The sequence below is a fragment of the Gorilla gorilla genome, chromosome 8 (assembly GCF_029281585.2).
Source record: "Gorilla gorilla gorilla isolate KB3781 chromosome 8, NHGRI_mGorGor1-v2.1_pri, whole genome shotgun sequence".
NCBI lineage: Eukaryota > Metazoa > Chordata > Mammalia > Primates > Hominidae > Gorilla > Gorilla gorilla.
In genome coordinates this window covers 87,946,225-87,969,147 of record NC_073232.2, presented here as the reverse complement: position 1 = coordinate 87,969,147, position 22,923 = coordinate 87,946,225, and the positions used below count along the sequence as shown (strand labels likewise).

The 22,923-nt window shown below is 44.8% G+C and overlaps 1 protein-coding gene across 1 annotated transcript; it reads right to left on the bottom strand.

The window, feature by feature from the left end:
* Positions 1 to 843: 843 nt before the first annotated feature.
* Positions 844 to 17,459, bottom strand: LOC134759149 (uncharacterized). Its single transcript, XM_063709691.1, has 5 exons — positions 17,383 to 17,459; positions 15,280 to 15,376; positions 12,551 to 12,668; positions 4,947 to 5,130; positions 844 to 1,032 (listed from the first exon to the last, which is right to left on the bottom strand). The coding sequence occupies exons 1-5, from the start codon at positions 17,457 to 17,459 to the stop codon at positions 858 to 860; spliced, it is 651 nt and encodes a 216-aa protein (XP_063565761.1). The 3' UTR covers positions 844 to 857.
* Between the last annotated feature and the right edge of the window lie 5,464 nt (positions 17,460 to 22,923).

Below are 22,923 nucleotides of genomic sequence, written 5' to 3'. Positions count from 1 at the left end.
CATATAGTAAGAGTATTCAATGTGACTTTGGGACTTTTAGACATGATTTTTTTAAAGAGGTCTACTCACACCAATCTTTGCTTATTTATATAAAATCCACAAATACAGCAGGATGAAATGAACAAATAAAAAAACTTAGGAGGAAGTTAAAAATATGGCTTGGAAAAATAACACAGGGCCAAGTTAAAGTTAGCAGACAAAAGCACAGGGCCAGAGTTCCCAACCAGTTGCTGGATGTGCACTGTAAACTCCATTCTGGGTCCTGCTGTGACTGTTGCCAAGACATCATGACTCAGCACTCTCTCTGAGACCCACCACATGCAATGCAAGGAGACAGGTTACCCCATCACCCATTTCATGCACACACCAGGATGCAGATGCACTCGGTGAAAAGAGGGCTGAGCTTTCTGCATTTGGAAAACTGCCTGAGATGGTGGGGGTGTGTGAAGATAGCCTAGACAGTGTAACTCAATTTAGTTAAAAAAAAAAAAAAAAAGGCAGCTGGGCGCGGTGGCTCATGCCTGTAATCCCAGCACTTTGGGAGGCCGAGGCGGGCGGATCACGAGGTCAGGAGTTTGAGACCAGCCTGACCAACATGGTGAAACCCTGTCTCTACTAAAAACACAAAAATTAGCCAGGTGTGGTGGTGTGCACCTGTAATCCCAGCTACTCATGAGGCTGAGGCAGGACAATCACTCGAACCCGGGAGGTGGATGTTGCAGTGAATCAAAATCATGCCGCTGCACTCCAGCCTGGGCAAGAGAGTGAGATTCCACCTCAAAAAAAAAAATATGACTTGAATTTAGTCTTGGTCCTCCGGACAGCAGATCCTGAGACAAACGCTTGAGTGCAAAAATTTATTGGGATGTGTGATCCAGCAAGTAGGAGTAAAAGACAAGACGGTTGAAGGACAGAGGATGGAAACCAATACAAGGATGAGTTATTAAGTTGGCCACAGCTCCTGGCGAATGGTTCCTGGCTGTTTCTGGGCTGCCTGAGGAGTTGCATGAAAGATGTTTCAGGGCTGTACATCTGGGGGAAGAAAGGAAAACATTTATCCATTAGCACTTAGACTCCATTGATCACTCCTGGGTTGGGCAAAATGCATGGGCCCCCGATGGCTTAGAGAAGCTCCAGGGCAGACTCTGGAAGCTCCAGCAGAGGTATGAGGCAAGGCCCCAGCAGGAAGCTGCTCAGAACCTGCATCAGTAGCTGGAATGAGGGACACAAGGGACACCCAAAGGCACTGAGGTCATACCCAAGAGGTGCCTGATGCACAGTCCAGATTTAAAATTGGTTGTTGCTGGAAAACCATCTTCTTAGAATCTGTTCATCTTTAGCAAATTGCTGATCCCTAAGTAATGACCCCTGTAAGAGTTAAGTAATGTCAGCAGGATACTTGTTTCAAGCACCATTCCATCCATGAACAGAGCCAGCATTTGCAAGTATGTTCTTTGCTTCCTGTGTCAAAATATGAAGCTTTCATGAATGCTCCAGAGATTATATCTGAAAACACATTTACTCCAGACATCTAGTCTAGCACATGCGGCCCAACTTAATGTCCTATAGAGATAATAAAGAGTTGAAAGAATAAAACTGTTCATTTTATACACAGAGGTAAGAAACCATATCTCCACTCATTTTCAGAGCATCTTTGACTTTCCAGAAGCAACTGTCTTTTAGGCTGGGTGGTTTAAATACAGTTTGAAAATAATGTGAATTTTCACACTGTGTTCTCATATATGGCCCCTGAAAATTTTTCTTCTCTGAAAATACAATATTGATTCTTTTATGGCCAAATTAAGCTACAACAAATAAGGTACGGTTCTATTTTCCTTTTCACTGTAAACAGTCTCTATTGTTTAAAATAATATGGTCCTCTGGAGGCCAAGGTGGGAGGGTTGCTTGAGGCCAAGAGTTTAAACCCAGCCTGGGCAACATAGCAAGACACCCATCTCTACAAAATGTTAAAAAATTAGCCAAGTATGGTGGTGTACACCTGTAGTCCCAGCTAATAAGGAGGCTGAGGAAGGAGAATCACTTGAGCCCAGGAGTTCAAGGCTGCACTGAGCTATGATTGCACCACTGCACTCCAGCCTGGGCAACAGAGCCAGACCCTGTATCCAAAAAAAAAAATGCTTCTCTGGCTCATAAACCTATTGCTGAGAAATTTGCCACTGGCTATTAAGCCAATCCTTGGAAAACTGATTGTAAACAAAGTGTTTTGGATCTTGCTACACAGCTGCTCAACTCTTCTATTTGAGAATGAAGTGTAATGAAATTACAACTTAAACTTATTGAGAGGAAGAGCTCAGTAATGCTGTTGAAGACTTGGAATCCTTCTAGCTGGAAAAGCAACAAATGGCCAAGGCGCAGAAGGCTTCACTCAAGCTCAAAGGCAGCAAGCAGAGAAAACCTAGTCCCTCGGGCTATCAGCCACTGTGATCCCTCTCCATTAATACACTAGGCTTAATTAGTTAAATTAACCTATTAGAGGTTGGATATTTATTTTTTAATTAACCAATTATTAGCAATTTAAATAAAATTTATATCTACCATGAGAATTCTACATGCCTATAAGAGCTTTTAACGTCTTAACAAGACTATAAATTAGAAACTATTATCTCTATGTACAAATAAAGTACCTGGGCACAGAGATGCTAAGGAAGTCCTCCAAAGTCATACAGCTAAGTAGTGCCAGAGCTGGATTTAAACTCAGGTGACACTATAGAGTACCCCCAATGCCTCCTTAATCTACATCTTCAATGCTTTTTTTTTTTTTGAGGTGGAATCTGGCTCTGTTGCCCAGGCTGGAGTGCAATGGTGTAATCCTGGCTCACTGCAGCCTCTACATCCCAGGTTAAAGTGATTCTCCTTCCTCAGTCTCCCAAGCAGCTGGGACTATAGACTCATGCCACCATGCCTGGCTAATTTTTGTATTTTTAGTAGAGATGGGGTTTCACCATGTTGGCCAGGCTGGTGTCAAACCCCTGACCTCAGCTGATCTGTCTGCCTCGGCCTCCCTCAATGCTCTGTTTGTCAAAAACAACAATTTGTCACATGGCATAACAAAGAAATCAAGGGGAAGGAGTAGACCTTCATTATGGCAAATTAATCTTGTGCAGATCCCTTGATCCCAGCTCCTTCTATCTCTCAGAGCCTAGGAGGAGTTACGGAGAAACGGTGCGGCAAAGTTAACACTAAGCTTCATCGATATCCTCCAGCTGCAAATGTTACTAGATGCTTCTTCAACAAACTATCTGCCTGAGGACAGTGCACATGAACACATCATAGGCTCTGCAAAATCCTCTGGCAAAGAAACCTGTTTGCCCGAGGATCCCTTTTTGAGGAGCATCTACTTGACACTCATTTGGAAGAAGGCAGTTTCAAAATCACTGAGGTGCAGAATATCACAAAATAATAAATTTGAAACCACAGCCCCTTGGTACCAGGCAGTTCCCACTGGTACTCGGAGTGGAGCCGTCACAGCTTGTCCTGGCATGCCAAACAGAAAATGTATATATGGATTTCTCACTAACTTAAGAGGAATCTGACTATTCATCGGCTCAACAAGTATTTATGGGGCATGAGGAGTCAGGCACAGTGCTGGCTCACGAAACTTACAGTCCAGTGGGAAGGGTGAATTTTGCCGTTGTACATTTGATGAGTATTACAAAAGAGAAGATGAAAGAGCTACAGGATCCTGTAACTGGAGGACCTGATCTGGCCCAGGCACCAGGGAAGTGACATTTCACCTGAGGCCTGAGGAATAAATGGGAGGGGAACGGGTTGGGGGTGGGCTATGCAGGGAGACCTATGTGGGCAAAGGGCCTTTCTCCTGGTAAGTTTCTACTCACCCAGCCTCCACCTGGACATCCTCTCTCCCTTCCTCCCTCCCCAGGAGCTGGGCTGAGGGCCGCCCTACTGCTATCCATGGCACTTGTCACCCAGAGCCCTGGTGAACTGTTTGCTTGTATGCAGCACCCCTCACCACATGAAGAGAATCTCAAGGGCTAGGAGTCTCGTTTCTTGTATCCCTGGTCCACCGCCTGATCTCCAGCACACATGAGGCACCCATCAAAATGTTAGTGAAAGGAAAGGAGGAAGGGAGGGAGGGAGGAAAAGAGAGAACAAAGTAATTAACGAATCCCTAGCTGCAGGCACAGGTTGATTCTCTGCAATGTCTCCTTTTCTGTCACAGAGAAAAAGAGCACAGTTAGAGTTCACAGGGACCGCGCCCTGCCACACATTAATTTATTCTCCAAACATCTGTGGAAGTTGCTAGAGACACAGATGCAACGTGTTTTCAGGGAGCTTATGATCTAGCAGTGGAAGCGCAACAGAAGTGCAATTCTTTCATCCTTTTGCCCACATAAAGCAGCCAAGGCACGACGAATTTTGATGTCAACTGCCCAGGCAGGACTTTGTCCCAGCCCAGGGACCCTCACGAGGCCAAGGGCAGAGATGATAGTTGCAATATACTCTTCTGTCCATTCCCTTGATATTCTCCTCAAGGGGTGGGGGGCGCCTGAAATCCATCTGCCCCGGGGAGAAGGGCCTCCGGGGCCAGCGCAGCTTGCGCCTCTGCAGACCCAGAAGCAGTTGTGCGTCCCAGGCGTGGCAGGCCCGGCGCCCACTCCGCCCTCCCGCCCCTCCCCTGCGCCACGTCACCCGGGTCACGTGAGTGACCAGGCTCCTCACCCCAACCCCCCTCCCTACTCCCGCCAGACTCAGCTGCTCTCCCCGGGAGCTGGGGAGCCGGGGGCGGGCAGCCGCGTCTGTCCTGCCCCTCCTCGCCCCCTCCCCCGCAGCCTGAGGAGGGCGTTAAGCAAGGGGCTTCGGAGAAATTAGAACCAGCGTTCTAAATTAAGGGGAGCAGATGTCCTTGTTTTGCTCGCGAGGCCTGGGTGGCCTGCTGTTCAGACAGAAATCGTTGAGGCGCTGACCTTCCGGGACTGCTGTCAATCTCCGCGTGCAGATGGCCAGCCCGGAGCCTCGCCGCTCCCCTGTATTGGAAATGCGGCAGCCGGGGGTGCCGGCAGCTTGAGAGAAAAGTCTGCGTGGAGGGGGGGTGGGGGTGGTGAGGGGAGGCCCGGGGAGACAGAGGGCAGGAGAAAAAGGCCGGCCCCGCTCACAATGGAGCCCCTGTGGCGGCCCCTGCGAGACAATGCGGTCCCCCGGGACCCGCGGTGGGTTGCGCCAGGCCAGTCCGCGCTCCAGCTGCCTCTTCAGAACAAGGCAGTGCAAATGTGCCCACTTGATTCTAAATCCTCTTAGGCGCTGTCCATGTGAACAAGGAAAGGGGTGGCCCTACGATCCTTTACAATCGGAGGCCTGGGGAGGCCTGGGAGCCCTGGAGCTCCGGAAAATGTCTGCACCACGCATGCAAATGGGTCATTTCGCTTGGAGAGAGGCATCTGGCGACATCGGCAGAAAGGCTGTCTGCCCGGTAGACGGTGAACAAAACCCACAAAACCAGCCAGCCAACAGCGTGCAGTAAACACCCCTCTCTGGCCCTTCAATGCCACCCGGAGTCCTGAAAAATTTTCAGGTTGTTTCCCCTGGAGAGAAGTCCCATGAAATGTTCAGAAAAGCCAGCTGAGCTGTGCAAAGTCATTAGTCACCCAGGTATTTACACTGTTTTTCCTATTTCCTTTCTCTTTTGGCCTCTGTGGTCAGTGGTATAAAATTCCTAGGAACTCCCACCTAAACACCAGCTTCCTGTTTATTCTCGCAGTGGCTTTAATGTTTCACTGTTAAAAGCGGTTGACCAAGACACTGAAACAATCAGTAGAGGTTCGCAGGTGAATGGAAAAAAAAATTTAATTAAAAAATATATCTATTGCTCAGGTCAAAGGTCCAGGTTCATTTTTACTGCTTATGTCAGAATCGCAGAGGGGAAAAGGTAAAATTAAAATGTAACTTAATGCCTAAGATCTTGGTTCAGTTTCATTTGGCCCCTGTGTCTACATGAACCTATAAAATACGATACACTAAAGTATGAATGTTTTCATTTCTAGCAGTGGAAGGCCTTTTTTTTTTTCAATGTGGCATGACATTCTTTTGTTAGAGAAGGTTAAAGTTCATGCATTAGCACAATCTGTGTGCTCCTGCGTGTGCCTTACACCTCGCTATGCCTGTTCCGCCTTAAGTTCCTGCAGCAAAACCTTGCATTTACAGAGCCATCTGAATTGCAGCCTCCCTGGCCTGGAAAAGAACCCTCGAAGTCACCTCATTCAACCCTTTTCCAATACTGAATTCCCTGTATGGTCCCTAGGGAGTGCATAACTATTCTCTTAGTGATGGGACCCTTTCTACCTCAGATTTTATAAATTTATTTTTTAGAGACAAGGATCCACTCTCTCGCCCAGGCTGGAGTGCAGTAGTACCATCACAGCTCACTGCAGTCTCTAACTCCTGGGCTCAAGTGGATCCTCCCACCTCAGCCTCTGAGTAGCTGGGACTACAGGCATGTGCCACCATACCTGGCTAATTTTTTAAATTTTTTGCAGAGATGGGTTCTTGCTATGTTGCCCAGGCTGTTTGTTTGTTTGTTTGTTTGTTTGTTTGTTTGATTTTAAGAGGGAGTCTTGCTCTGTCACCCAGGCTGGAGTGCAGTGGTGAGATCTCGGCTCACGGAAAGCACCACCTCTCAGGTTCCAGCTATTCTCCTGCCTCAGCCTTCCAAGTAGCTGGGACTACAGGTGTGTGCCACCACGCCCGGCTAATTTTTGTATTTTTAGTAGAGACGGGATTTCGCCACCTTGGCCAGGCTGGTCTCGAATTGATCCACCCGCTTAGGCCTCCCCAAGTGCTGAGATTACAGGTGTGAGCCACTGCGCCCAGCCCCAAGCTAGTTTTGAACTCCTGGCTTCCAGTGATTCTCCTGCCTCAGCCTCCCAAAGTGCTGGGATTACAGGTGGGAGCCACCGTGCCTGGGTAACAATCTTATTTTTCATAAATGTCTTCTATATATAAAACCAAAATATGTCTCCACTTATGGAGTCATGCGGAATAAATCTAATTTCTTTTGCACATGATATTACCCTACAAATGTTTTGGAGATAGCTCTGCTGTCCCCACACAGTCTTCTCCCTGCTAAACATCCTGAGATCCTGCAGCAATTTCTCTCATGGGTGTGAGTCTCTCGCATCACCCTGAGTTATCTAGCGATGCTCTAGTTAGTGTAAATCCTTTAGAAACTAAAGACAGAAATTCAACTCATGCCGAAACTCAGCTTCTTAGGCAGCACGGGGGAACATGGGTTAAAACCAAAAGACAGATCGGTCGGACCATGTTTGAGTTACTCACACAAAACTACATTTCAGTTTCTCATTTTAGTCCTTTTTTCTTCTAGGTCATTTATGCCACACTCAGTTATGAAGCCTAGGAAAGAAGAAAAAAGACCTACTATGTGCTAGTTCATGTGCTTGCAATGTATCCTCCCAGAGACCCTCTGAGTGGGTACTATGGTTGTTCCCCTTTTATAGGCTCAAAAGTTAATTCATCCACTCAAGGCCGCACAGCTAATAGGTAGGAGGGTTCATACGTCTGACCTGCAACTTACTCTTTACATTATACACAGCTGCTGCTGCAGACGTTTCCAGCTAAAACTTATATCCCAAATTTGTTTTTCAGCGTATCCTATGGCATACAGTTTTTATTCAAGGCCGGCTTGTATATATCATATTTATACAGCGACAAGAACTTTTGAAATACAAGTTAAGAACTTTAAGGAGAAAAAAACGTTCTTTTTGGAAGCAAATGAAACAGAAATTCCAAGTTAAAGCCAAAAGTCATCCTGAACATGCTTTTATTTCAATGGTATTACTTAACAGCAAAGTGTTATATTACCCTTGAATTTCCTGCCTAAGCTAAGGGTAGGCCAGGCCCTTGATGCTGCTTAAATTGTTCCATGTATCCCAACTATATCACAAGCAATGCCATCACACTTTACTTGTGCCTGATCTCCAACTTGTCAGTTAGTCAAGAAGGAGGAAAGAATCTGTTTCCCGTGCACACACTGTAATTTTTTTTCCAGTGTTGCTAAGCCTGCCAGAACAAAAGTAAAACCACAAAACAAAATTTAGATCAGTGTCTTGATCACCCTGTTGCTATTTTACAGTTTTAGGAGGGTTGGACATCAAACACTTGAAACTGTCATCTACATATTCCTTCTCAGAATAAGGAAGCACTGGCATGTACCCCTGCTAAATTATTCTCTACCCCCAAATGTTGGAAACTTTCTCTCCAGGAAAATGCTCTACAGAAGGCACGTTGAATTAATGGAGTTAGTTCTGAGAAAGGTTCTTACTGTCTAAGATGAACTGTCATATGCTGACTTCCGGCCAGGTGGACTCGACGCCTTAGCAGGAATGTTGCTTAGACATTTAGCTTTTTCTAATTTGTTTGCTATTATAAACAGTGCTTGAGAAACCTAAAGTACACCCCCACCTAAAATTACTATCATGTCGATTTGTTTATCTTCTTTATAATTGCTTATCCCAACCGAATGTTTCATAGCTTGCATGCTTGTTTATGTTCTACTTTCTTTCTCGGGATCATGACTTGGGCATGACACAAGTTACCACTTCTATCTTGTTTATTACCACGTAGTAAGGACTCAGGAAATATTTTTGAATGAATGAGTATATCTTTCATGCACATGTATTTTACTGTTGTACATTATCTTCTTAAGATAAATCTTTTGAGTAGTCAAATTCATAGACACAGAAAGTAGGATGGTGGTTGACAGGGGCTAGGGTGGTGGGGGGAGTGAGAAATTAGTGTTTGATTATTTACTTTTATTTTATTACTATTATTACTTTTGAGAGAGGGTCTCACTGTTGTCCAAGCTGGAATACAATGGCGTGATCATGGTTCACTGCAACCTCAAACTCCTGGACTCAAGCAATCCTCCTGCCTCAGCCTCCCAAGTAGCTGGAACTATAGATACACATCACCACACCCAGCTAATTTTTTTTAAATTATTTTTTGTAGAGACAGGTCTCACTATGTTGCCCAGGCTGGTCTCAAGTGATCCCCTGCCTTGGCCTCCCAAAGTACTGGGATCACAGGCATGAACCACTGCACCTGGCTGAGAGTTAGGGTTTAATAGGTGCAAAGTTTCAGTTGGGGAAGATTAAAAAAAAGTTCTGGAGATGGACGGTGGTGATGATTGCACAATGTGAATCTACTTCATGCCACTGGGCTGCACACTTACAAATGGTTAAAATGTTAGTTGCCTTACAGCTTGAACAAGTAAAATTGAAGCTGTAATTAACCTTAAAAAATATATATGTGTCTGAGATATAATTGTATATAAGTATATGTATACAGACATGTAAACTATTTGTTAAAAAAGAAACTAGAACAAAAATATTTTACATTTACCTGGAAAATGGTTAAAATGGTAAATGTTATAGTATGTATATTTTACTACAATAAAAATGAATAAATTTGTTGAATTGCCATTCTTGGGCTAAGGGTAAGTGTGCATATTTTAAGGTGTGGTATATATTTCGAGACTGCCCTTCAGAAGAATGATGCCAGTTTACATAAAAAACAACTATAAGGGCATGAGAATACCCATTTCAATGGTAGGTTTTCTCAGTCTCTTTAGTCTTTGTATTTGACAGGCAAAGACAAAGACACACACACAGACACATACACACACACTTTACTCTTTTATTTATTATTTTATGTGTGAATATTAATATAGTTGAAACTTAAGATTGAATATTGTTTTATACATTTGGCATTTCTTCTTTTATAAGCAGGCTACATGTATCTTTTCCCATTTTTATGGGGCTCTTTACTTCCTTTTATTGATTTGTAGGAGCTCTGTGTATAGTAAAGGTATTAATTCGGTCCATCATATCATTTGCAAATAATTTTTCTCCAGTTCTTTATTTCTGCTTAAATGTCATTTGTGATCTTTTGCCATAGGAAATTTAAAATTATATATTGTATCAAGATAACCTTTGGGTAAGAAAACTCCTCATTCCAAGATTATGAAAATATTCATCTGTGTTTTCACCCAGTACATTTCTGGCTTTGTTTGATGCATCTGTATGTCGATAATAAGGAATCAGGTAAAGATATAACTGAATTGTTCTTCTTGCAAATCCATTATTTTATCATAATTTGTTATATAATCCATGCTTTCTATCGGTTATTTGAAATGTCATCTTTTCTTTATAATAAGTAACCATATTCTTAGGTCTATTTCACTGATCTGTCTATTCCAGCACCTGGGCCATGCTGTTTTACTTACAGTGAAAGCTATTATACCAATCTATCTAGATGGTATTTTGTTGCCATAAATCCTTGATTAGTGAGTCACCTCTGTGTTTGGGAATTAATGGATGATTGGAAAATTTTTAAGTTATATGTAATCATTAATTGGAAAGGCCGAGTGAGATCAAGAATTTTCTGTAAATGGGAATCGGCAAGTGTGTTAGAGGTAGCTCCCTAGAAGGACCAGAATGGTAGAAGGAGAACCATCACTTCTTGGCAGAGCAGGACACCTGGCACAGTGTCAGGCTTTGTACTTAGATCCAACGTATTTCCCCGCGCTAGATTCACTTAGCAACCAGTGTGTTGGATGGCAAGCTGGTGGGCTTTGCCCTCTTGATAGTGAATGCTGTCTCTGCCACCTACTAGGTGTGCGATCTTAGGTAAGTCACTTAACCAATCTGCATTCCGAGACTAATGGCAGCTATCCAATATGATTGTTATAAAGATTAAACAATACGTTTAAATGCACTCTGAAAGTGATCATATTGAAATATTGATCGTCATTATTTTTACTACTACTACTGTTGGGGAGGGATGTTTCCCTCCCATGTCTTCATGCTTGTGCCCATTCACCTGCCTCCTGGCCTTGCTGCTTCTCATGAGACAGAGTTCTCCAAGGAAGCGCTGCTATCAGGACAGTCAGACTCAGAGGCCACCTGTTGACCTCCTTTGATGATGGATGGGATTGCTACTTGCAATGTGATGGACACTCCAGGAATCTCCCTTCTGATCCGCCTCATTCGGGATACTGCTACTGCTGGCTTCCGCAGTTAGGTCAGGGTTGTGCTCTACCTAACAAGCCTTCCTTCATCCTCTTTTTTTCCTCTAAAAACATTCTTAATGTGTTAGTACCATGATTTTTATTTTCTTGCAAGGGATGTCTTGGTGGTGGATTAGGAGGTCTGTTTGGCCTTAAGTCTCAACCACAGGCTCCAACGCAGCTTAACCAGCGAGCATCTGTTGGGGGCAATTGGGAAATAACAATACAGTGGTAATTTGATTGCTATTCCTTGTGTGTTTTTAGACTCACTCCCCTTGTGTGTTATTACACACAATCAAACCTCATGGGAGGAGGACCGATTGACAGGGGATTTGGGCATTCCTAGTTCTCCAGCACAAATACCATCCTGACCATCAAACCCTCACCTCTTTAACCTCTGACCTCTATCAATGACCAATCCTTAGCATGGATCAATTACTCCCATAAGGAGGATATTCGGCACAGTACCCATAGTAAGAGTTCATAATAACAAACCCATGTTTGTTATTATGATTGCTACTGCTTTTAGTTGCTACTGAGCATACAAAAAGCACAGAAGTGCTGTGCTCTGTGAAAGAGGGTAGCTCAGTGCCCAGGTCTCCATCATTGTAACCTTGGCCTTCTGCCTGACTCCTTGCCCTTCATATGGTCTTCTCTCTGGCCCCTCAGGCCTGGGATTGAATACCTGGCTCTCCCTTGATCATCTGCCGTCTGAATCCAGCCCATTTTTAAACCAGTCCCTGCCTTTCCTTCTTGGGTTTGCCTGTGTGCCTCTGCCTTTTATCTCCATTTCTCAGGCAGCTTGCCCTGGTCAATAAAAGAAAGCTGAATGACTGTTCAAGGCATCCTGGGTCAGAACAGAAAGGTGAGAGCTTCAAGGCCATCAGGGAGTTCTGTGAGGTGCAGGCATGCTGTAAATGGTAGGCCTGGGGACTCTGACAACCGCACGGCCTGCTCTTATTATAGGAAGGCTGCTGCAATCCTCAGGCAATGTCCAATCATTAGTTTAATGAGCATTTACATTTATTGAATATGTGTGCCACATGCTGGGAATAAGAGGTGGGCAAGACAGACGTGATTCTTTCTTTCCTTCTTTTTTTTTTTTTTTTTTGAGTCAGGGTCCTGCTGTGTCACCTAGGCTGGAGGGCCGTGGCATGCTCTCGTGGCTCACTGCAGCCTCAACCTCCTGGGCTCAGGCGATCCTCCCACCTCAACCTCCCAAGTAGCTGGGACTACAGGCCTTCACCACCATGCCCAGATATGTTTTGTATTTTTTGTAGAGACGGGGTTTTCCCATGTTGTCCAGGCTGGTCTTGAACTCCTAGGCGCAAGCAATCTGCCCATATCAGCCTCCCAAAGTGCTGGGAATATAAGTGTGAGCCACTGTGCCCAGCCCAGACATGATTCTTAGGAACTTAAGGATGATTCAAGGAACTTACAGTCCAATGAGAGAGACAAATGCCATCAAAACTAATGAATGAAATGACCCACTGTGGCCACTGCTGTCCAGGTAAAACGGGGTGCTGAGATCAAGACCCAAGGGGCTGGCATGGAGGCCCACTTTAGATTTGATATCAGGGATGGCCTGAATCTGAATCTCTGAATCCAACTTTCAATATGAACAGTTTTCTCTCATCCCATAAATATTTGCAAAGATTCCCACCAGCTTTTCCTACATTTGTGAGTTTTCTCATGACAAAAGAAAAAAAAATCACGAGTCAGAGAAACCTGAAAAATAAAGCATCGCTGCTCCCAGTCATATTTTCCTCTTCTTTTGCCCTTTGACACCTTTTACTTGATTGCTTTTAGGCGTAGATTAATTTTATCTGGCCTGAGACCCATGCTAATTTGCATGGCTATTCTGTATACGGGTCAGATGCACGAAGACAGCAGGCTAGCCTGAATTCACAGACCGATTCACATCCATCAAGTGGCCCTGAGCTCAATGTACTCACTGCAGAAGAATGGAGGATAATGAAAAATCCTACCACGACCTAAAATCCTGACTCACCAGGGTTGCCCTGTGGTCAAGCTTATGGGTAAACCACTCCATCATCCTTATGTTCTACTTGTCAAACACTTGTGGGATTCCATTTTGGGCTTTGGACATGTAATTATGGTTCCATTGTTTCCAAAGCCAGTCTTAAGCCTCAGATTATATAATTAATTGTGAGTGGGTGGAGTGCCTTCTTGTATTTTACACTCTTGTCTATGATGTTAACACAAATCCTTGTTTCGTTCCTTAATACCACATATTGCTGAGCCACACGACTACATAAAATGCACGATAGTGTTGTCGTATTTGTTGATGTTGTGAATGGGTGACTGGAAGACTTGCTTAAACTGGAAAGTCTGTTTTTTTCCTGTGTTTGTTGACATAGTCCACAATTCTTTTAATCTCCAGAAGTGTCCGTTTATTCATTCATTCATTCAACAAATATTTATTTTAGGCCTATCATGCATGAGGAACTATGCTAAATGCAAGGTAAAAAACTTGGTCTCTAGCCTCAAAATCACACAACAAAGATGGTGCCCATCTTGAGATGCGATGTGGTGGGTTGCTGTATCTGAATCACCTGGACAGCATTCTAAAGTCATTAGTGAGCCAGGCACAGTGGCTCCCATCTGTAATCCCAATGCTTTGGAGGCCAAGGCATGAGGGTCACTTGAGGCCAGGAGTTTGAAATCAGCATGGGCAACATAGCAAGATGCTGTCTCTACAAAACATTTTATTTTAAAATTAGCCAGGCATGGTGGCATGCACCTGTAGTCCCAGCTACTCAGGAGGCTGAGGCAGGAGGATAACTTGAACCCAGGAGTTTGAGGCTGCAGTGAGCTGTGATCATACCACTACACTCCAGCCTGGGTGACAAAGTGAGACCCTATCTCTAAATAATAACAATAATAATAATAAAAGTCATATATGCCTGCCCATCCCACCCCAAACTCATCATCTGAGATTCTGATTTGACAGGTCCAGAGGGAAGTCCTGGCATGTGGATTTTGAAAAAACTGTAATCAGAATTACATCCTTGGGTTATGAACCACAGGTCTAGTCGTCTTCCCAGAACTCTGCAGAACTCAGCTGCTTGCTGGGGATGTACAGCCATGAGCTTCTTTGAACCAAGCTGGACAGTCAGAAGGCTGACAGTGCCTGAGTTGGGCTGGTGGTAATCCTGGGCTCCCGGCCTTGAGAACCTGCCCTGTGTGAGAGACTGGGCCCAGTCCTAGGGTCAGGCCTGCTCTGGTCACCTATTCTGATACAGTTTCGATCTTTGTGTCCACCAAATCTTATGTTGAAATATGATCCCCAGTGTTGGAGGTGGGGCCTGGTGGGAGGTGTTTGGGTCATGGGAACAGATCCCTTATGAATGTCTTGGTACTGCCCTTGCGGTAATGAGTGAGTTCTTGCTTTGTTAGTTTCTGTGAGATCTGATTGTTACAAAGGGCCTGGCAGCTCCCTCCCCTCTCTCTCTTGCTCTCTGTCACCATGTGACACACCAGCTCCCCTTTCTCTTCTGCCAGGATTGGATGCTCCACGAAGCCCTCACCAGAACAGATGCTGGCACCATGCTTCCTGTACAGCCCACAAACTGCAAGCCAAATAAACTTCTTTTCCTTGTAAATTACCCAGCTTCAGTATTCCTTTATAGCAATGCAAACAGACTAGTACAATTCCCACGCCAACTCTAGACAGGAGCATCTTTGCTGTTCTTCATCCTGGGCTGTTTTGGGCCCCCTATGCTCAACTTACCTGACCTCTGAACTTAACTCATGACCTTTACTTTGGCCTCTAAAACCTCACCTTCTGGTGTTGTCTCTGCAGTGATACCTCATGCGTCTCTTGTTCTCCTTCTTAGCCAAGTGAGCCCAGGCCATAGATGTCAGACATTGGGCTGAGCAGTTACTTTTCTGTGGGACCCGGTGTGGGGAGTTGACAAAGCAGTCAGAAAAGTAGCATTTAGGAAAGTGTTGAATCCCAAAGGAGGGGAGGGATGGGAGGGCTCAGCTACCCCAAGGGGCTGGACAGAGTGGGAGAACTCACATGGTGTCCCAAACAAAGAGAAAACACCTTCTCCGGCGACAGAGGAGGGCCAAATTAGACAGTGGGGAGAGTAGCGGGTTCTTTGCATCAAGTGCCCACTGGGGGTGGGAGGGGGCGCAACAGGACAGCGAAAGTCCTGAGCAGAAAGTCCATCTCAGAAGGGACACAGCCCTGCCTGCAGCTGCCTCTCCAGCTTGCTCTCCATGAGAGCTGCGCCCTTGCTGCCATCCTCCTCCAAGTCCCTGTCCGGATCCATTCGGCTTGGCCGTGTCCTGGAGTGCACAGGAGGAAGCTCTGGTGACCCCTAGAAGCATCCCCAGGAGCAGTGCCAAAAGACCACTATTTTTTCCTTTTTTTTTTTTTTTAAATTTACTTTAATTTCCAGGATACATGTGCAGAACGTGCAGGTTTGTTACATAGGTATACGTGTGCCATAGTGGTTTGCTGCACCTATTGACCTGTCCTCTAAGTTCCCTCCCCTCGCCCCCCACCCACCAACGGACGCTGTTTGTGTGTTGCTCCCCTCCCTGTGTCCATGTGTTCTCATTGTTTAACTCCCACTTATGAGTGAGAACATGCGGTGTTTGGTTTTCTGTTCCTGTGTTAGTTTGCTGAGAATGATGGCTTCCAGCTTCATCCATATCCTTCCAAAGAATATGATCTCATTTCTTTTTATGGCTGCATAGCATTCCATGGTGTATATGTACCACATTTTCTTTATCCAGTCTATCATTGATGGGCATTTGGGTTGGTTCCAAGTCTTTGCTATTGTAAATAGTGCTACAATAAACATACATGTTCATGTGTCTTTATTGTAGAATGATTTATATTCCTTTGGGTATATACCCAGTAATGGGATTGCTGGGTCAAATGGCATGTCTGGTTCTAGATCCTTGAGGAATTGCCATACCGTCTTCCACAATGGTTGAACTAATTTACATTCCCACCAACAGTGTAAAAGCATTCCTATTTTTCCAAAATAATTGCTATTCTGACTGGAGTGAGATGGTATCTCATTGTGGTTTTGATTTGCATTTCTCTAATGACCAGTGATGATGAGCTGTTTTTCACATGTTTGTTGACTGGCCCTGGTTCACCTCATGCAAAGGCCATCACTAGCTGGTGAATTCTGGTTCTTTTTTTAAAAATGTCTATTGTCAAGTCTATGATTTCAGATATGATATTCTGCCTGCACATGGCCCATATTGGTGACAAGTCAGAGAAGGTATTTTCATGTATAGCATTTGGCCCAACCAACCCAGGTTTAGGTACCATCAGTCTCTTGAATGTATAAACAGAGTGAATTCATAAACTCCTACTGAAACTAACATGCTTTGTAAGTAGAAAACAAAATCAGGATCATGAATTGGCTAGTTTTATTTTTTCTAGTGGCTATTTGCTGATTATTGGCCTTAAATGATAGCATCTTTTTGTTGCATGTCATTTGATCATTCATTCGTTCAGCTTTCACCAAACACTTGTTATGTGGGATTTCCTGTGACGCTTTACAAGCTGGCCCCAAACTGTGCCTCCAGCCTGGTCTCCCACACATCCCTGTCATGTCCCTGCACCCACCTAGCACATTTAATCTCTGGCACGCCTGCAGTATACGGATGAATAAGACATGGTCCCTGTCCCTCAACTTCTCGCAGTCTGGCGACAGTAACAGCCAGGCATCGGTCTTTTTGAGGTAATAAAGGGTATGGTGACATTTGACCTAGGTCTTGAAGGACACAGAGCAGGTAAGCGACAGGTGTAAAGCCCTGAGTTGGGTGAGCGGGGAGGTCAGGGACATCAAGGAGGGAGTGCCTGCCTCATGGGGACTAACTGGCAAGAAGTGGGGCTGGAGAGACAGCTCCCCGCCCAGGCCTGCCTAAGTGCTCTGTGATCAGCTGTTAGAGGTCCTAGTTACTGCCTGTAACATTCCTGCCATGCTGCCTCTTCAATGTGCCCAGATTCCCAGGTCACGCTCCTTCAGCCACCTTTCATGACTTGCTGCTAAGGTGGAAGGGAAAACCCAGAACTTTGTTCTTGTGGGGTAGCGAGGGAGTTGCCAAAGGCTGTTTATTTGTCTTCCTTTTGACTTTCAATCAAACCACATGTAACTGCTCCCTGGATCCCTGCTCAGGTGTGCAGCAGACCTTGCCGTGCACGAGTCTCATGCCTGGCGTGGACTAGCCTCGCCAGAGACTCCTGTCTGAGCCCTCAAAAAAGTCTGCAGCACACGTCTAAAAATAGGTAAGCGAAGAAGCCCAGACTCAGGGAGAAATGCTCTTACCAGGCCCCAGCAAAGCCAGCTGTATCAAGTTCAGGCCTCTTCCCCGCCAAGCCACAGGGTCGTGAGAGACTTCCCATCTTGGCTTTCGGAGTTGGGAAAGGAGGGGAGGAAGTGGAGAGGCAGGATGTGGTGGAGGGGCTGCGTGCTGCCTGCAGGGCTGGAGTCTCAAAGCAGAAATCCTCCGAAGGACTTTTTGAACAGCCAGGCGCACATGCGCGTACACACACACACACACACACGCACGCACGTGCGCGTGCAGAGCCCCCAAACAGCCTATTGGCTTTGGTTTCCTTCAGTGAAATCTGGGATCAAGAATAATCTCATCTGGGGTGGCCAGCCACTCTGGACTCACGGTTTCCAGCGTCTTCTGAGTATATACAACCATCCTCCAGACTGCAAAAAACACGATATTTACTCTGACAAAGCCACAAGAGCCCCAGGTTTATGTCCATGAAAGATCAGACAAAATCCAGAGCAGCGACTCATCAGTGGTGACTGACAACCTGATGCGCAACTAATGTGTGAGTCCCTTTTCTGACCCTTCTGTGTCAGTATGTCTTTCCTCTGCCCTTCCATCTGTTTAGTGGGTCCACTGGGGGGTGAGACAGTTTTGTTGCAGGGTACTTGAGTCCAGCTGGCTGGAATTATCATAGGTTTCATTCCCGATTTGGTGTGTTCTAGAATGGAAAAGACACTTCCTCTTTGCTTCTGACCTCTTTCCAGAACAAATAAAAACACACACCAAAAAGCCACTCCCGGGAAGATGAAACAACATAGTCACCCCTGGATCCCCAGGGGCAACTTCAGAGGGCTTCCATTAGCAGGGTGGATGAGCTATTTTCCCAGGATATTAAATGTGAGAAGCTTTGAGCATGTATCTGGTGAGTCACACTGAGGGGGATGACCAGTGTTTTAGAGTCTGACAAGGATCGTTACTGAAATACATAATGCAACCATCATCAGCATTTGGGGACTCATACATTGTAGAGATACTGATCTGCTCTACCCTTTTAAGTCTTCATGCAACTAAAGGGGAAGATCCTCTCAAATAGGTTGTTCTCTTTCCTAACCCTAAGAAGAGTCTTTCTTTAAAATAAGTTCTCCTGTATGACTGTAAGATAGGACTGATGGAAAAGGAAGGGACAAGGAATTAGTATTTTCTGAGTGACTACTGGATTCCAGCTCATGAATGGCCAGGGAAATGGCATTCTCACCTGAGCAGGGCTCCTCCATTAGACTAGTGTAGGAAGCCCAAAGGGAGGATGGCACATGGTTAGGACTCGCCCAGGGACCAGGCGCAGTGGCTCAGGTCTGTAATCATAACAACTTTAGGAGGCTGAGGCAGAAGAATTATATGAGCCTAGGAGTTTGAGACCAGCCTGGGCAACATAGTGAGACCCTGCTTCTACAAAAAATAGAAAACTAGCTGGGCGTGGTGGCACATGCCTGTAGTCCCGTTACTTGTGGGGCTGAAGTGGGAGGATCATTTGAGCCCAGGAGGTAGAGACTGCAGTGAGCAGTGATAACACCATTGTGCTCCAGCTTGGGTGACAGAGTGAGATCCTGTTTCAAAAGAAAAAAAAAAAAGCTCGGGGTAGTGGTAGTGGCTCATGCCTGTAATCCCAGCACTTTGAGAAGACAAGGCAGAAGGATCACTTGAGTTCAGGAGTTCAGGAGACCAGCCTGGGCATCATGGTGAGACCTCATCTCTAAAAAAAAAAAAAAGAAAAAAAAAAAAAAGACAAGCCTAAAGTCACACCGCCCAGTTCATATTCTAATTCTGTCACCTACAAGCAATGTGGCTTGGGGAAAATTGTTTAATCTCTTTGCAACTCAATGTCTTCTCTAAAATGGGAGAATTGAATGGAGATTTCTCAAAACTAAAAATAGGACTACCATTTAATCCAGCAATCCCACTACTGGGTATCTACCAAGAGGAAAAGAAATCAATATAACAAATAAATACCTGCACTTGCATGTTTATTGCAGCACTATTCAATACCGCAAAGACATCAAATCAACCTAAGAGCCCATCATTGGACAAATGGATAAAGAAAATGTGCTGTATATGTACGTAATGGAATATTATTCAGCCATAAAAAAGAATGAAATCCTGACATTTGCAGCAACATGGCTGGAAGTGAAGGTCATTATCTTAAGTGAAATAAGCCAGTCACAAAAAGATTAATACCACATATTCTCACTGACACGTGGGAGCTAAAAAATCTGATCACATGGAGATAGAGGATGAAAAGACGGAGAACAGAGACCAGGTGGGGTGAGTGGCAGGATCAGGGAGAGGATGAAGAGAAGTGGGTTAAAGGCTACAAGCCTACAGTTAGATAGAAGGAGTAAATCCAGCATTTGATAGCAGTAGAGTAGGGTGGCAATAGTTTAACAAAAGTATATTATACTTGGGAGATGGACACCCTAAACACCCTGTCTTGATCACTCCACATTATATACATGTAACAAAATTTCACATGTACCCCACAAATGTGTACACATAATGTAAAAAATTTAAAAAATAAGATAAAATGGGAGGACTGAATTCCCTGCCCCATGGGTTCCTGTGAATTGAATGAGCTCACACACTAGCACTTGGTACAGTACCTGGCATAGAATACGTGCTCAATGAATGCTAACTCCCCCTCCTACTGTCATCATCATTTACAACCAATAGACCTGAAAACGTCTGATGTTAATTAAACACCTTGATTCATTTGGAAAGATTGATCTGGCATTAATCGGAACTACTGTACAAAAACGATGACTTCTTTGGATGCATATTTTTTGGGAAAAGGCCCAAAGTGTGGGCCATAAAATAAACCGAGAGTTTGCCTTTTGGGAGCGTAGAAACATGTCACGAGTTCTAACACCTCCGCACTCATAGAACTAAAGCCTCCCAAGTAGAAAAAAATTCCACTCCCAGAGGGTACTTAACTCTCTATTTGGACCAAGCTATTACTTGAAGCTTCTCCCTTTTATTTCAGAAACTTCTTGCATTTATTCGATTTAGTTCTAAAGATGTGAAGTGTTATGGAATAAATTTGCTTACGGTGATGGATGGGCATTTTCACAACCCAGGGCCTTGCTTCTAAAGCATTTTTATGACCAGTTGATATCACCAAACAGTGAAACAGCATAGGACACCAATCAATGAGGTGCATATTCTTCTCAGGTGGCAGAGAGATTAGGTGGCCTGTTTAAAAGTGCCCAACCGGCTGGATGCGGTAATCCCAGCACTTTGGGAGGCCGAGGTGGGCGGATCACCAGAGGTAAGGAGCTTGAGACCAGCCTGACCAACATGGCAAAACCCTGTCTGTACTAAAAATAGAAAAATTAGCTGGGTGTGGTGGCAGCAGCCTATAATCCCAGCTACTTGAGAGGCTGAGGCATGAGAATCGCTTGAACCCGGGAGGCGGATGTTGCAGTGAGCCAAGATTGCACCATTGCACTCCAGCCTGGGCAAGCCTGGGCAACAGAGCGAGACTCCATCTCAAAAAAAAAAAAAAAAAAACAGAAACAAAAAAAAACCTGCTCAGCAAACCAGTGACAGGCAAATTGAGATGCCATTGGGCCACACTCCTTCACACAGAGGTCAAAGGAAGGAGCTGGCCATCCTCTGCCCATAGGTCTTTAATTAGAAAAAGAGGAAGTCAGGATTTTTTATCCACTTGAGAAAAACATGAAACTTTACCAGCTAAATTGAAGAATCCCTGTTACTAAAAGTCTGTGTCATTGCATTTCGGGAGGGCGGGCCCAGTGGCACACATTTGTGACGTGGCTGTCCAGTCACACTGGTTGTGAAGAGTAGGAGCTACTGGAGAACCATGATGCATGACGCAGAAGATCAGGGGCAGGGCCCTGGCCATGTCTTTCTCAGCCGTCCTGGGAGCTTTCAGGATGGTCATCCTTCTTCTGTTCTTTCCTCCTAAGGCAAAAATTTTATACCACTTTTTTTTTTTCCCAATCCAGATGCAAAACCAAAAACTCAAATCCAACGGTTCTCAGTCAAGTGAAAGCATTCCAAGACCTCAGAAATGCTCACTCACCAAAGACCATTTTCCTGACTCGTAATTTGGTCAGTTATCACTGGTTTTAGGAAGGTTCCGGGTGGTCCAGTTTCCTCTGGGAACTCCGTAGGTATCATGGTTTCTGTTTCCAGAGTTTTCTGCTTGCCTAGGAGTTCCAGGGCAACTGAACTTGCTGAGAAGGTGAGCACCCACCGCTCAGCTGCAGAAGGTCGTTTGGAAAACCTAATTAGGGTTCCTCCCCCTTTTTTTAACACCAGGAGTTGGCTCTGGCAGGCCTGTGTGGAGGTGGAGGCAGTTACATTTTGATCCCTAGTATATCTGCCTTAGAAAGATGCTGGACTTAAAATTTCAAACCATTTCATAATGATTTATACATTTTTTAATAAGTGCCATTAGATCTCCTTCCACCTTTCAGGTGTCAGAACTGCTAAGCCTCATACAGCTTCTTCCCCAAGGGCCCAAGTAGGTTGTTAGTTGGGTGGGTTGAGTCTCTGATTCCTGCATACTTTAATGCGTTCTTCTAATTTGAAGTATGCAAACTAGGTTTGCTCCCTTCGGAACAATCCCATGCAATTTGGTTGAGGAGCTGAGCACATTTCACAGCAAGAAAATAGGGACCGTCCAAAAGGGATAGAAATTGCTCAAATGAACAATTTGCATTTACTCTCCTCCTGGGGAAAAATAAATTCAAAAACATCTGTTGTGAAAGTTAAGGTATAATCTTCAACTCCTCCAACTTTCTCTGTCCTTGTTTTGTACAGCACAGCACTAACTAAAGGCAACGTGGTTTTTTTTTTGTTTTTTGTTTTTTTTTAAAAAAAAAAAAAGAAAAAAGAAGCACACACAGAGAGGCTAATTCACCATAAATGGTCCAAGCCACCACTGTGGAAATTGAGAATGTGAAAGTGAAAAGCAGGCCAGTCAGCTTGTAGAACAAGTCAGTGGAGGGTTCCTCTGACAATGGAACTGGTTGAGAACTGTCAGCGATCACACCTGGGCATCCCAGGGCTGTCCCCTACCCAGAGAAGGCCATTATCCTGCTCTCTGTAATAATAAACCTCAGAAAGCACAGCCTGGTTGTCTAAATGAGCAGGAATCTTTTCACACATTTCCACCCCTGTCTAATATTTCTCCTTTCAGAGGTAAGAAGAACCTGTATTCATTGAAGCTAAGAAGAAGATAGTTTTTTTTCAACTATATATATACATATATAATTTTTTTTTTTGAGATGGAGTTTTGCTCCTGTTGCCCAGGTTGGAGTGCAATGGCGCTATCTCAGCTCATCACAATCTTTGCCTCCCAGGTCCAAACAATTCTCCTGCCTCAGCCTCCCAAGTAGCTGGGACTACAGGCATGTACCACCATGCCTGGCTAATTTTGTATTTTTAGTAGAAACAGGATTTCTCCATGTTGTCAGTCTAGTCTCAAACTCCCGACCTCAGGTGATCCACCCGCCTCGGCCTCCCAAAGTGCTGGGATTATAGGCGTGAGCCACTGCACCCAG